General features: G+C 46.9%; 1 protein-coding gene across 1 annotated transcript; it reads right to left on the reverse strand.

Moving 5' to 3' along the window:
• Positions 1–11,265: 11,265 nt before the first annotated feature.
• LOC311351473 (protein S100-A13-like) lies at positions 11,266–15,826 on the reverse strand. The gene is made up of 3 exons (XM_084471621.1): positions 15,759–15,826; positions 13,430–13,561; positions 11,266–11,470 (listed from the first exon to the last, which is right to left on the reverse strand). Exons 1-3 carry the CDS (start codon positions 15,768–15,770, stop codon positions 11,303–11,305), a joined length of 312 nt encoding a protein of 103 aa, XP_084327747.1. The 5' UTR covers positions 15,771–15,826; the 3' UTR covers positions 11,266–11,302.
• Between the last annotated feature and the right edge of the window lie 449 nt (positions 15,827–16,275).

Raw genomic sequence — 16,275 nt, forward strand, 5'->3', positions numbered from 1 at the left:
CATCTGTGTATTATACAGTAAGAATAAAACATCGCTGACACATCTGTGTATTAAACAGTAAGAATAACACATCTGTGTATTATACAGTAAGAATAACACATCTGTGTATTATACAGTAAGAATAAAACATCTGTGTATTATACAGTAAGAATAACACATCGCTGACACACCTGTGTATTATACAGTAAGAATAACACATCTGTGTATTATACAGTAAGAATAAAACATCGCTGACACATCTGTGTATTATACAGTAAGAATAACACATCTGTGTATTATACAGTAAGAATAAAACATCGCTGACACATCTGTGTATTATACAGTAAGAATAACACATCTGTGTATTATACAGTAAGAATAACACATCTGTGTATTATACAGTAAGAATAAAACATCTGTGTATTATACAGTAAGAATAACACATCGCTGACACACCTGTGTATTATACAGTAAGAATAACACATCTGTGTATTATACAGTAAGAATAAAACATCGCTGACACATCTGTGTATTATACAGTAAGAATAACACATCTGTGTATTATACAGTAAGAATAAAACATCGCTGACACATCTGTGTATTATACAGTAAGAATAACACATCTATGTATTATACAGTAAGAATAACACATCTGTGTATTATACAGTAAGAATAACACATCGCTGACACATCTGTGTATTTTACAGTAAGAATAAAACATCGCTGACACATCTGTGTATTATACAGTAAGAATAACACATCTATGTATTATACAGTAAGAATAACACATCTATGTATTATACAGTAAGAATAACACATCTGTGTATTATACAGTAAGAATAACACATCTATGTATTATACAGTAAGAATAACACATCTATGTATTATACAGTAAGAATAACACATCTGTGTATTATACAGTAAGAATAACACATGCTCCTCTGAACAAAGGACACTGGGCGGGGATGTTGAAAATCTGGTTTGTATAAAGTTTTGCATATCAACAGGGTGACGGGCCAACACGCCTCCATCCTGCAGACTGTTAAAGTTTTGCATAATGATGATGATGATGGCCTGGTGCTTTAAGCGGCCATCAGAGATGTCCCTGAGCACTTGATTATGTCTATGGTTTAACCAGACATAATAAAGATTAGACGCCGCGTCGACCGCTAACTGCCGACTGGCGCTGCCGAGCCGCGGGGGCCGCCACCTTGGACCGGTCGACCGCTCCACTCAGTGTGATCTGTTTCGCAGCTGCCTGCAATGGACTGTCAGTGCATTTGATTAACGAAACCTCACTGAATACCAGACTGATTGATTCCACGCGGGTTCCTTTGCTGCAAAGGTCATACATGTAGCACATGATACAGGACACACGGCTCGGCTTGTTTTAAAATTCATAGTGGGCTTAACAGTAGTAGAATATTAACTAGTAGAATATTCTGATATATGATATAAATCAAAACTGGGAACATAATCCCCGAAAAAGGAGGAAATTTCCAGTTTGACGAGCAATCTGATTGAAACACCTAATGTTGTGTCTTCAAAAACAACGGGGACAGGTAGTTTCTTCTGTATTTAGCCAGGGCCAGGCAACCAAAAACGGGGACGTCTGGTCACCCTATGATATGTGATGTAGGCTATGAGGTATTTTGCAAATCACACACTATAAATATGAATGTGAATATGAATATATCGAATATATCTTTAATTGTCATTGCACAGGTACAACGAAATTCTGGTAGAAACTCTCACATCAGTGCTCTTAAAGTACAAAAGACATAAATATGATAGAGAAGCAGATACAGGGGCAGTAAATTCAGCTATTTTAATAAGTTGAAGAAACAATTAATATAACTATATATAAATATATACATAGCCTACATAAACAATCTATGAATACATTAGGTATCTATATATAAGCACATAAAAGTTTTTGTATGAGCTAAAACCCCTGAAAGAGGACTGTTTTGCAGAGCTTCCTTCTCGTTCTCCCTTTCTGCAGTTCAAGAGAGGCGAGTTTGGCAATGTACTGCAGCCTTTATGTTGTGAAACACAGACACAACCAATGACAACAAATCAGAATGATGGTTGTCGATGCCAGACTGTGGTCTGCTCCTGAAAAGTAATCCCCCGAGCCCTGTTTGCGATGGTCAGACGATTTGAGCAGGAACATGCTGCTGTGCTCTGGCATCTTGTGTCTATTGCTGCTACGCAACTCGGAGTATGACCGGTCCAAGATGGCGGCCGCATTTCTTGCGCCCAGCAGCCAATGCGGCGTCTACTCTTTATAATGTCCATTGGTTTAACCTGCTGCACGTTAAGTAATTAATGTGCAACAGGTGTGCAGCCCCACCCAGCCCCAGAGTCCAAACAGACTGGGCCAGGTGAGGCAGCTGAGGCCAGCCGTCCTCCACACACTCCTACACGTGTGTAGGGGTTTCACACCACAAACTATTTTCAAGAAAATGAAAAAAAAAAAATTCAACTATTATCAAGAAAATGAGATTTGCTTTGGCCTGTCCTTGGACTGCCCTGTTATTGCAAGAAACATTGAAAGAATTGCGTTTAAAATCATCATCAACTTGAAATGCCATATAGAGGGGAATTAAACTAACTAACTTACTAACTTACTAACAAATTCAAATGACCTTGTTTTCAAAGTATATAATGTTTGAATGTGATGAATTCAAGGGTGTTTACATTTCCATATACAATGTTCAATAGCTTTAAGATTCAAAACATGTTATCAGTGATTTGCATCCATGACAGTCCACCACAACTGACAATCCACCACAACTGACAATCCTCCAGTACAGATAAGGTCAAACCAGCCCTCCTCGTGCACGGGGCAAGCCGCAACTGATATTCTACTTAATTATATCAGTATATACTACACGTGAACACTCCAAAAATAAACAAGATAACACTTTTTGTTTTTTGAGATCTCAATCATGGGATATTGCACAATATCCCGAGATAGCGAACCAATAAAATTGTGCCATCTTAGGAGGTTCATGTGTAGCATATACAAATGTTTATTAAGCAGAGTACATTAACAAACATAATCAAATGCAGTTACTCTCAGTGGCGTAGCCAGAAATGTCCACATGGGTGGGCACAGAAAAAAACAGGCGGGCAAAGCCAATTTGATTGAACATAAGATAGGCCTAGATTAGATGCACCATACAAACACTAATCAAAGGCATGTTATATTTATGACATAAAGGTGGAATTTCTTAAAGGCATTTGATCACAGCTGACAAATTACGCGGAAACATTTTAAACGTGCGCAAAACTGCATGAACCCATGCATCGGCGCGTCACATTTATTGAACGCTTCAACGCGGTTTCGGTCACCGCTGACAATTCGCCGTTAGGCGAAACATTTTAAACCTGTGCAAAACTGCATGAACGTAGCTTTGGTGTGCATCACATCAAATTGAAACAGATTGGCCATATAAGACAAGCCTACTGCAAAGATGAAGACTTATCACACGCAGAGAGAGAGAGAGAGAGAGAGAGAGAGAGAGAGAGAGACCTCCTCGACCGACAGACAGGCCTAATGTCTAATGGCTATATTTCTTTATTTCTTATATTTGTAAAGTGTGAGGGCTCTCACAGAAACGTTCAGGAGGGAAGGGGGGGGGAGGAGCTGCCGGCTGTTCGCGATGTGACTGATTCTTGAGCTCTCGGACGAGTGCTGACGAGTGCTGACTTGTGCGCCTTTTTTACACGGTGAACGTAAACAAAGGAAAGCCCTCTGACTGGATGGGCAAGACTGACAATTAGGCGTGCCAAGGCCCGTCCAGGCCCGCCCGTGGCCACGCCTCTGGTTACTCTCCAACCAAAAGTTGCTCTAGAGACACGGGAAGTGTACGAGCTACAGCAGTGTTACAGCAAAGCAATGCTATGTGTCTTAGAACATGGACCATCGCCCCCCAGATAGACCATCGCCCTCCAGAGAGACCATCGCCCCCCCAGAGAGACCATCACCCCCCCAGAGAGACCATCGCCCCACCAGAGAGACCATCGCCCCCCCAGAGAGACCATCACCCCCCAGCGAGACCATCGCCCCCCAGAGAGACCATCGCCCTCCAGAGAGTCCATCGCCCCCAGAGGGACCATCGCCCCCCAGAGGGACCATCGCCCCCCAGCGAGACCATCGCCCCCCAGAGAGACCATCGCCCTCCAGAGAGTCCATCGCCCCCAGAGGGACCATCGCCCTCCAGAGAGACCATCGCTCTCCAAAGAGACCATCGCCCCCCAGAGAGACCATCGCCCCCCCAGAGAGACCATCGCCCCCCAGATGGACCATCTCCCCCCAGAGAGACCATCGCCCCCCAGAGAGACCATCGCCCCTCCAGAGAGACCATCAACCCCCAGAGAGACCATCAACCCCCAGAGAGACCATCGCCCTCCAGAGAGACCATCACAGTAGTTAATAATGGCTCCCCCCCCCAGGAGCACGGGCCGGTGGGCGCCCAGTCTTACGCCTCATACCCACTGTACACGTCCGTCGACGGATCTCATTGACTTTACATGGGGACGCTCCCGAAATGCATTGTGGGTCCCGTCCGTCAAATCGGCTCCGTCTCTTGCATCCAAAAGTTGAGAAAAGTTTAACTTTTCAGGCAGCGACGGATCCGTTGGCCAATCAGATCGCGTTATACGCACGTTATACGCAGATCGTGTTTTACACCCCATGCGTCGGACACGCCCACTCTCTTCCGTCGACGGACAGTGTACAGTGGGTATGAGGCGTTATGGGTACTCGAGGATGTGATGTCACAGCAGGGGGCCTCCCCCACCCCCCTGGTTGCAGTGACTCACGGTGGTTTCCTGCCAGAGTGAACACGTGATCACGGCCAGATGTTTCCGGTTAAATGCATGCCTTCCTGTTGAAGCATGCCTTCCTGTTGAAGTCCCCTGCTTTAGTTTCTGTACAGTTGTACTGTAAAGTTCACGCAGGATCAAGGAAGCCCATGTCATCTATCTATAGATAGATCTATGCTCATGTCAGATCTATACTTCCCCTTTTCGACATAGTAGACAGAGTATAAAAGTATAAAAAGTCTTGGTGGTCAGTGGGGTCACAGGTCTGTGGGGTCACAGGTCTGTGGGGTCTTCTGGGAGGGGGGAGGGGGTGGTGGTCGGCTGGGGGAGGGTGGAAGGGGAGCCGTTGTGGAGGTCATTGTCGATGCAGTGTTGATGGGGGAGGGTGTGTCAATGGGGGAGGTGTTGGGAAAAACAGTCTGCCTAGTTACTTGACCAGATAAAATGAGACGGAGAGGTAATAAAGTCTGTCAGCGCGAGGGCCTCGGATTTATTGAGTAAAGTAGCAAAGGTAATACTGATTCATAAAGCGTGAGAGATCGAATATTCTACGTCCCCTAACAGCGCTGAGGTCGTCTGGAGCTTCGCCTCCGTGGAGGTTCTGCTTCAGAAGAGCACCCCGTGATCCGGTGCATGTGAAACTTATAGTATCTTTCCTAGCCAGGTGTGTGTGGTAGACTTTGTGTGGGTTATCGAGGGTTCTCTTGTCCCTGAACCTCCGGGTTGTGTTGTCTTTCTGTGTGATATGTGTGTCCTCGCCATCTAGCTGTGGCAGAGTGTTCTCCGCAGTCTGATAGGGGGGGGGGGGGGCTCGAGGGTCATCTTGACCCTCTTGAATGTGTGGTGTGTTGTGTTCGTTAGGTTTGGGCCCAGAGTTGACTATATTCGTAATGTAATGTGTCCGTTAGGTTATTTTTGCCCATCAGAGGGAGTATCTTGATGGGGGAGGGTGTGTCAATGGGGGAGGGAGTATCTTGATGGGGGAGGGTGTGTCAATGGGGGAGGGAGCGTCTCGATGGGGTTGGAAGGTTCTAACAGATACACACACACATACATACTGTCGTGTGCCCATGGCCATACATTGACACACCTAGCCCCTAGCTTCTCCACGCCCAATTGACTTCTGCAGGACTTCTGCTTTAGGTAGCATCACCATATAGGAGTATAGGAGGAACTGCTGAACTGCTGCTGCGTCAGTACATTGTGTACCGACCACCTTGTAGAAACAGGAAATGTAGCCCTGAAAAACAGGATCTAGGTATACTGCAAGACACATACGGCTGCCTTCGCACGCACACACACGGCAGCTGGCAACAAGTATATATAGAGCGCACCCCCGGACACTCTGGGTCACTTCTTCTTTACGCAGATCTGGCTTATTGAAACACTGCCCTCACCGTCTAACAGACTCACTCATTGACTCTATCAGACCACGAGGAAATAGCCCTCTTACAAAGACCTCGCACGAGGAAAAAGCCTTAGGGCGCGCTCACACTAGGCCGTCTGTACCGTTGGCCGAGTACGTTTGCCCCCTAAAGTCTAGATCGTTTGGCTAGTTTGAGCACACCATCTGTACACGCGCACACGCACGGATACGCAACCTATATGTACAAGAGGCAACCCCGTACTCAGGCCCAGTTGAGATCGGCTAGTGTGAGCACAGGCCGGCGGCACAGTAGGGGGGGGGGGGAGTGGGGGGCAATCATACTTGAGTACGGTACAGGGAAACTTTGCCTAGTGTGAGTGCGCCCTTACTCAGTAACACCCTGAAATAAGGGAAATGACTTTAGTACTTCAACCTCGACATATAGAGGATATTACACCTCGTTTGCCGTGGAGACTCTTCCAACGACCACACTTTCCTCTACGTGTTACTACATGTGTAGTAGGAGTAGGCTGTAGTAGGAGATTATATCAGTGTCTCTGTGATTGATCCGGTTTTCCAGTGCAGAGGCCAGACCGACCGCCCGCAGCTCTCCCAGCCTTCCCACAAGGCAAGGTGTGTGGCGCATGATACAAAAGGGTTGATGGTGACTGGTCCAGAGAGTGAGATACAATACAAAGAGGTTCAGCCTTGCTCCCCGCCTCGTGGCCCACAGGGACTGAGGTGGTAAGAGACACCCCAGAGTTCAATCGAAGCGCGAATAGCCTAAAGTTAGTTCAGCCTCAGAGGGGCTTAAACGAGTGACCTGTGTTGGACACATAGACCAGAGTCTTCCTCCACCGAGCTTAGCCGAGGACCTCTAACACGTACAGAGGGCCAGCACAGGTTAAGCCCCGGGGCCAAAGAGAACCCAGTAAAGGGTACCCCCTGTCCTAGATGACGGTCAGGAGAGGTCTTCCCACCTAGTGAGACTGAAGGTTCTCCCACAGCCCTCATGCTAAACCTGTGAACACTCGACAATACACACATACATAGGCTCTGCTGAACTTTTCTCTGCTATCACGTTGTCAGAATAAACTCAGTTTGCTTTAAAGATGTTTCCTCCCACTAGTCTAACCATCTGACCTGACTGAAGAACTGCTACAGTTCTATACGACCGGCTACAGACAATAACAGCATTATCCTTCAGATGTATCCTTCATGAGTCCCAGCCTCAGGGAAGGCCATGTGAGTAGATTACGCACAACGTGTAACAGCCTCCTTTCTGCTTATCAACTGGAATGTTTATGTTGGTGCTGGAAAGTCCTTGAGATCCAGACCGCTTCCTTCTGAACTCTGTTTCACATCTCTACTCCCGTGGGGGGGTGGGGTCCTAACCCTCCCCCTCTGGGTCTGTTTAACCCCTGGTTCTTCTCTACTCCCGTGGGGGGAGTAGAGACTCGTAACGCTGGTGTTCTGGAAGACACCATTTAGCTTTGATGCCGTTATAGCTGGGAGGAGGTGGGACATTGTGCTCTGTGTCGTTGGGCCGTGCTCCACTGTCCCCAGACAGACAAAGGTCTCTCTCTACAGTCGTCAGCTGACCCCCCTGTGGAGTCCACATCTGAGCCAGAGGTGTCTGCCTCCTCACTGCCGGGCGTGGAGGAGGTGGAGGAGGTGAAGGAGGTGAAGGAGGTGGAGGAGGTGAAGGAGGTGGAGGAGGTGAAGGAGGTGAAGGAGGTGCCAAATGCACTTTTAGGCTGGAGTGGCCAATCCTCTCCTGGCTAGAAGGTTCTCAGGGTAGATGGTTGATTTATTGAGTACTTAGTATGATATCTGATTTGTATATATATTTTGTATTTAACGTTTTATACTTTGACCTCTTTATTATTCACCTGCTTTGGCAAAGTAAATTGTTTATTTCTCATGCCAATAAAGCTTTTTCAAATTGAATTGGCGAGACAAATGGGGGAGGAAACATCTCTAAAGTGAACTGTGTTTATTCTGACAATTGTGATAGCAGAGTAAAGTAAGTTAAGTTATCCCTTATTGTCCCTTTTTGGGGCGGAATTCTTTCTCTGCTTTTGACGCATCCGGGAGCCGGTGAACACACACACACACACACACACACTCGCACACGCACACACACACACACACACACACACACACACACACACACACACACACAGAGGAGTGACCTTGTCAGAGGTCCACACACATGGGGGCCCAGCGGGCCCCCTCCCCCCGGAGCAGTGGGCGGCCGCAGTGCAGCGCCCGGGGAGCAGGTGGGGGTTTGAGGTGCCTTGCTCAAGGGCATGTCATCACGTAGACGAGGACGCATAGTGAGAGTGTTGCACAACTACTCCCCCCCCCCCCCCCCACATTGGTTTGCTTTAGAGCGATGACCAATGGGTGTTTGTGGGAGAAGGCCCTTCCAGGGTTCCATTTGGTTGCCATGGATACTACTACTATCTGCCGGTTACGGGCAATGATTGATGGAACCAGCCACGGTTGTCCACTGTGTGTGTGTGTGTGTGTGTGTGTGTGTGTGTGTGTGTGTAGGGCAGATGTTTATGAGACATGAGCCGTCACTTCACGTTACGTTCGCACTGCACACGTCCGTCGACAGATGGGGGCTTGTTGACGTAACTTGTTTAACTCAATAGTGAGTGTTCGAGGAGTCCGGAGAATGAAAGACAAAGACTTTATTATTACTAGTGAACAAGTAAGAACAAAGAACAAAGAACAAAGAACAAAGCTGAGTTGGTTTGACAAAGAACTGATGAGCTGCTCTCCTGCTCACATACCCATCCTGTCCGTCCCAATGTCATTACCCATACTGTATGGGTAATGGGTAATGGGTAACTGGGAAGGCATGTATGGACCATACATCTGTTCCCAGTATGGAGCCCTCTGTAGACACATTGGCTGCTAACTCGTTATCCCTAGGTCCAATCAACAGTCACGTACGATTCTCATAAACCACATTCAGCATCAGTTAATATACAACACACGATTAGGGACAAGCCTATGTATGACAATTAAAAATGAGTACAGTTCAGATAAAATGAATAAACCTGGCTGTTATCAAAAATAGAACTTTACAAACAATTGCATTGACCAAGAGAACTATCGTATCCTCCTACATTCTGTCCTCCAACATTACTGTGAATTCTCTAAGCAGCGCCGTCGTATAGGGGGGAAAGGTCATGACAATTATAAGGGCCCACAGCCCGCTAGGGCCCACACACAGCCCCCAGTAGCCTCTATGACAAAATGATTATGCATACACTGAACTAATATATATTCATATGAATGAATCCGAATTAAAACAAAGCCACAAATTATACAATATTCTAATTTTAATAATTTCAATTATCCCCTTGGCCCATTCTTAAAAAATGGTTTGGTCCACACCGCGGTTCGTTCTTCCCAGGGACGTGCACAGGAGTTTTAGGGGGCAGGTGCCGAATTGTTGACGGGGGGGGGGGGGGGGGGGGGGGGGGGGGGGGGGGTGTTGGATCGCGGACGAGCACTTTTGCGGGAACAAACAATCCAATTTAAACTTTAATTGAGATTAGATGAGGCTTGTTGTTTTTGATATTTGTTTTACAACAACGTATTCCATGTGCTCTTTGTTTCACTTGCACATTTAAGTTAAATGCTACATATTTACCTGTGGACTATCTTGAGCCAGGACACTTTGTTTTTTGCATCAGTGCTTGATTGTTAAATACAATAAAATACCCACACCTATTTGTTGAGTGGTTAATTGAAAATGTATTTCAGAGGTGTAATAACGTGTTGCAAATCAGGGAAATGAGAATAAGACAATTAATAATACATAATTTACATAATAATACTCTGACTTGTTAAGTCGTTAAATGTAAAAAAAGGGAACAAATTGGGTGTATTACACCAGGCACCGTCAAGAACACTGAAAAACAAGAACATTTAAGGTGGCAATGAATGGGGTAGAGGGGCCCACACCGATATTCATTCAGGGGGCCCAGAATTCCTAGCAACTGCCCTGCTCCTAAGGTCTGTCCTTGACGCAAATACCGGTAGCGCAACAAGAAGTAATTAGGTCAGCAAACTTACTGGCGCTACTCCAGGCCGTATTTAGAGGTGAGGGCTGACTTGTCTTCTCAATATTTCTCCACACTTTATTATATTCATATAATGTATAGGCATTATAATAATAATTATATATTATCATTAAATCTAAGGGTCAATTTCTTCCATACTATCTTTGTTGTATACGGGGAATGGGTTAACCTAGTGATCGTGAACATCATGAACATGAACATCCTTACTGTACCGACAGAGATATATTGTTGTTTTTCTTTCTTCTGACAAATGGACTTAATGCAGGTCGCTCTGGATAAAAGCGTCTGCTAAACGCCCTGAATGTAAATTGGAATATATGGCCCTCTAGTGGTGGCAAGCAGCACAACCTGCTCACAATGAAATGTGATGCTCTGCATGTCAATACATTATAAGGGATCCATCATTTATTTTGTAATGACCAAAATTTGGATATTTCTATTGTTGTTCTATTGTTTAAATTCCCAGATTATCATATGTCACATATATCATATTATCAAATCATATGACTTCCACTGTCCACAGGAGGTGGAAATCATCTGAATGTAGTGTGTGTGTGTGTGTGTGTGTGTGTGTGTGTCTGTCTGTGTGTCTGCGTGCATGCGTGCGTGTGTCTGTCTGTCTGTCTGTCTGTGTGTGCATGCGTGTGCGCGTGCATGCATGTGCACGCGTGTGTGTGTGCGTGCGTGTGTCTGTCTGTCTGTGTGTGCATGCGTGCACGTGTGTGTGTGTGTGTGTATTATCTCTGCAGAGTGTTTGACTACTAGACCGTAGCGCACCATACGGTGGTGGCGGCGGCGTGGTTCTAAATCCGTCCCTGATCGCTGCCACATCCAAATGAACACACTGAGCTCGACTTCTGCAAAACACGATTTATTAGCGGCAGAGTGACGAGGCTCAGAGCGCTCACATCATCAGACTGGCCCTCAGGAGCCTGGGGTCCGTCCTCGCCGGTCCCCCCCCCCCTCCCCCCTCCCCCGGCCCCCACGGTGACAGGAAGTGGAAGAGGCGGGGCCCTCAGGAGACGCTGCAGCCACACACCACCTTCTTGTCGGGCCCGGCGGTGAACTGGTCGGAGGCCTGCTTCTGGACCAGCGTCCAGAAGTTCTGGAAGGTGATGTCCTGTCCCTCCACCACGCCCATCTGCGTCAGGACCTGCTGGAGACCCCCTTCCCCCGCCTCAGTCTGGAGACACACACACACACACACACACAGACACACACATGCAGACACACACGCGCAGACACACACACACACACACACATACACACACAAATGCAGACACACACGCAAACACACGCAGACACACACACACACACACACACACACACACAAATGCAGACACACACGCAGACACACGCAGACACACACACACACACGCAGACACACGTGTAGACAAACACACACACACACGCACAGACGCACACACAGACACACAAACACACACGCACACACACAGGAAGAGAGTCAGTGTATGGGATTATGTAATCTAAAACACAAACATGGCGGGCCTGTCTCTATAGACTGAAGGCAGACATCGCAGTAAAGATTTCCAACACTAGATGGCAGTATCATTCCATTTGATTTTACTTAGCTGGTCCATGTTGCAATATTATTAGCCTACATTTACAACAGTTGAACATTCATCTTGAGTATGGAGGAGGAGGTGGAGGTATAATGAGGAGGAGGTGGAGGTATAATGAGGAGGAGGTGGAGGTATAATGAGGAGGAGGTGGAGGTATAATGAGGAGGAGGTAGAGGTATAATGAGGAGGAGGTGGAGGTAGAGGTATAATGAGGAGGAGGTGGAGGAGGTGGAGGTATAATGAGGAGGAGGTGGAGGAGGTAGAGGTATATTGAGGAGGAGGTGGAGGATAACTTGAAATTGCTGGTCTTAAAAGGATTTTTACATTGAGTGAACATAAAACTACAAGTTGCAGTGTAATCTGTTTATTTGAGCTGTTTCAACTAACTTCCAAACGTTTCTGGTTAATAGTTGATCTCACTCCATAAACTGAGGTGGCAAAATAAACAAATACGAATTGAATCCTATGATTCCAACTTCCCATGCGCTAGCGCCCGGAGGTGGTGGAATAGGTGGTTGATTTCATGCATGGTATTATTTCACTCCTCCCCTGTTCCTCTTAAAGTGCTTGGGCCCAGTTTTGCTGTGGGACAGGAGGTCCGGAGACTGGTGGGCGAGAGGAGTGGTAGTGTGTATGAGTGTTGGTTGGAGATAGCTGGTGGTGGTTGAGTTTTTGGTTGTTTCTACTTATCCCATCTAGGTGGGCTTCTGTTTTAGGGGGGGGGATGTGACGACCCAGGTGGGTCTTTGACCCCGCCCCTGCTGTGTGTATGCCTGTGTTGCTCTCCCTACTAATTAGGAGGTTGTGGGCAGGTGTGGGTTGGACCGGGACCGCAGTATATAGAGCCTGCCCAGACAGACCTGGCTTCTCCCTCCTCCAGGCATTTGATTTCCTTTGTTCCTTTGTTTGTAACACATGGACTGATCTTCGCATGACCTTTTTGGTTACTTTCATTTATACTGACTTGCACCACACTTCTTATTATATTTATTTCAAAATAAATTCTTTATTGTTGTTGAAACAGCGTGGTCTCCCCAGTTTATGTTGCATAGAGCCAGCATGTCACATATGGGATCCTATGAATCCTATGGCATCCTAAGTTTTAAAGCTGTTTATTACCCTCATGGTGAAAAATAAACATGCAAAATTGTTTAAAATGAAAAAGCTGGTTTATTGTCCATTTGTGTAATTGTTAATAGGATTTCCTTTGTAAGAAAAACTCAAAATGGATGTTTTTACACATGAATGATTCAATATAATATTGACTTAGAATTCTTAGTGTGTACAACTAGATTTCTGAAACTTTCATTGTTATGAAAGTTATTGAAAGTTATTTGGACCAAAAAAAGGTAGGTAAAAAAAGGTAGCTTAGGTGAAATTAGCTGATACAACTATAAGAATTAAGTTGCCACAACTGTGACATGATATTTTCTTCAAAACGTAGAAGTTTGAGTTGACATGAAAACCCCAAAAACCCTGTGCAGACAGTCACCTTGAAATTTCAAGTTGAATTCACTTTTATTTATATTTCTGACAGTGCAGAAGAAGCCTCTGTGTACCTTGGCCAGGGTGGGCAGCTGGGTGGACATCAGGCTCTGGAACTCTGCCGTGTTCAGCGTTGAGCGGCCGTCCTTGGCCTCCGAGAAGAACCCAGTGACCAGCGTGTTGAGGGCCAGCTCCAGCTCAGTGTACTGCAGCACAGACAGCACAGACAGCACTCTGAGTACTGACCCAGCACAGACAGCACTCTGAGTACTGACACAGCACAGACAGCACTCTGAGTACTGACCCAGCACAGACAGCACTCTGAGTACTGACACAGCACAGACAGCACTCTGAGTACTGACCCAGCACAGACAGCACTCTGAGTACTGACCCAGCACAGACAGCACTCTGAGTACTGACCCAGCACAGACAGCACAGACAGCACTCTGAGTACTGACCCAGCACAGACAGCACAGACGCCACTCTGAGTACTGACCCAGCACAGACAGCACAGACGTCACTCAGAATACTGACCCAGCACAGACAATAAACGCATAATAAGTCTAAATACTGACAGAACAGACAGAGACAGAAACACTCATCACTCTGAGTACTGACCCAGCACAGACAGTAACCTAATCACTCTGAGTACTGACCCAGCACAGACAGTAACCTAATCACTCTGAGTACTGACCCAGCACAGACGATACTCCCATAGAAACACTCATTGTTTCTACTGTTGATAATGTAACGTTAGTCTGTGTGGGTGTGGTTCCTCTGCTCTGACTGTGATCAGACTCTTCTTCTCTGTGTGTGTGTGTGTGTGTGTGTGTGTGTGTGTGTGTGTGTGTGTGTGTGTGTGTGTGTGTGTGTGTGGGTGCTGCTGAGTCCCCAGACGTCCCCCAGCATCAAACCAGAAGTCTGGAGCCTCCCTGCCTCTGATTGGTTCCCAGTACTTCAGAATTCCATTATGTAAAAAAAAAAAAAGAACCAAAAAAAAACGTTCCATTGGAATGACTCAGAAATCCACCATTTACAGGGAAGGTCTGAAAATCATAAAAAATGTTGCCCTAAACATAACCCCAAAATGAGCCGATTATTTTTTAATAAATTCCCTGGCGCCACCTAGTGGCCATCTCAGGAACGGCCAGAACCGCTTCTCTTCAGAACTCTTCAGAATCACACATTATTACACACAAACTCACACAGACACAGACTCACAGAGACACACTCATACAGACTGACACAGACACAGACTCACAGACACACACTCACACAGAAACACTCAGACACACACAGACACAGTCACACACAGCTTGTATTCTGGGGCTGGTTTAGTGTTGTTGTGTCAGGGGGAACCAGAAAGGTATTTCCCGCTCCGCTGGTGTTTGCTCAGGGTCAGTGTTGACTCAGTGGGCGGGCGGGCGGTCTGGTGTCACGTGACTCAGACCTCCTCCAGGTAACACACCTGGTCGGAGACGAAGGTGAACCGTGAGACTCCTGCACCTCCTTAACCAGCCATGGTAGCCAAGCCAGTCATCATCACTCACTAGAATGAAGCTTCATTAACTAGCAGACGACACCAGTAAAGACTGGGGTGGTACTGGGCAGCTCCCAGTGTCCACCACCAGTAGAAAACTGATGTTGTACTGGTCAGCTCCCAGTGTCCACCAGTAGAAGACTGGTTGTACTGGTCAGCTCCCAGTGTCCACCAGTAGAAGACTGTGGTTGTACTGGGCAGCTCCCAGTGTCCAGCTGCCGGTACAGCCTATTGCGTTTCTTTCTGAAACATGACCGTATGAACGCGTTATAAAGTTAAACATTAATAAACCAGATAAGATGACTTCATGGGCGTCACCCGAAGAATCAAAGTTGAGTTCCTACCGCTCGACTAAAGACTCGGAACTGAAGCATCCTGAACATGAAGAAGGTTGTACTGCCAACAAAACAGAGAACCAGTGCGGAGTGGGACGGGTCCGACAGAGAGACACAGTGAGAGATACAATCAGAGATACAGTCTGACATTCCTCAGCTGTCTCTCCCCAACCCTCCCAGTCCCAGTCCCAGACCCTCCCAGTCCCAGTCCCAGACCCTCCCAATCCCAGTCCCAGACCCTCCCAATCCCAGTCCAAGACCCTCCCAGTCCGAGTCCCAGACCAGTTCCAGTACCCGGGACCCGGACTAAGTTAACGCGGTCCGGTACAGACCACAGCGTCCTCCACGGCGCATTCTGGACGCGGTTAAACGCACCGCAACACTTTTCCTTCCTTTGACCGAGTTGAACCTGATCTGTTGGGACAACTTCACCCGCACGTCCGCTCAGCCTCCGAGCGAGGGTCTTGAGAACATCTCCGTCCGCAGCGAGCTACACCTATAAGGGAGAGGTCGGTAAGGAGACCTTACCTTAACGGCCATCCTGCAGTCCCGTCCGGTGATCAGTGGTCCCCCCCCTCCGGACGTCCCGCGGTTATATCTGCTGCTGCGGGGCATGACGTCATGACGGCCGTCGTACGAGCGTTAAACCGACGCTCGAGGAGCCGTGTGTGACCTGCCCCCGATGTGCGTGTGTTCGGGCCACACACACACACACACACACACACACACACACACACACACACACACACACACACACACACACACACACACACACACACACACACACACACACACACACACACACAATTGAAAGTAGAGTCAACATCAGATTCTGCTGCTGATATCCACCGTGCCACGCCCTTTTCTCAACCGCCAAAACGAAGAGAAATACAAATTCTTCGTGCAATACACACAAATAACACTTTAGCCTACTCAATTATAACTTTTTTATATAACTTGTATTTTATTTATCATTCGTGTTGAGGACAAGGGTTTATATCAGTGACCCAATCAAATTAACTGCTCCCACCACACAACCACTGAA

The sequence above is a fragment of the Micromesistius poutassou genome (assembly GCF_964030765.1).
Source record: "Micromesistius poutassou genome assembly, chromosome: 8".
Lineage (NCBI taxonomy): Eukaryota > Metazoa > Chordata > Actinopteri > Gadiformes > Gadidae > Micromesistius > Micromesistius poutassou.

Bases quoted from the DNA above. Each gene is read 5' to 3' on its own strand.
- LOC311351473 (XM_084471621.1), bottom strand. The intron at 11,471-13,429 runs GTACACAGAGGC...GTGTGTCTCCAG, and splicing joins AGCTGCCCACCCTGGCCAAG to ACTGAGGCGGGGGAAGGGGG.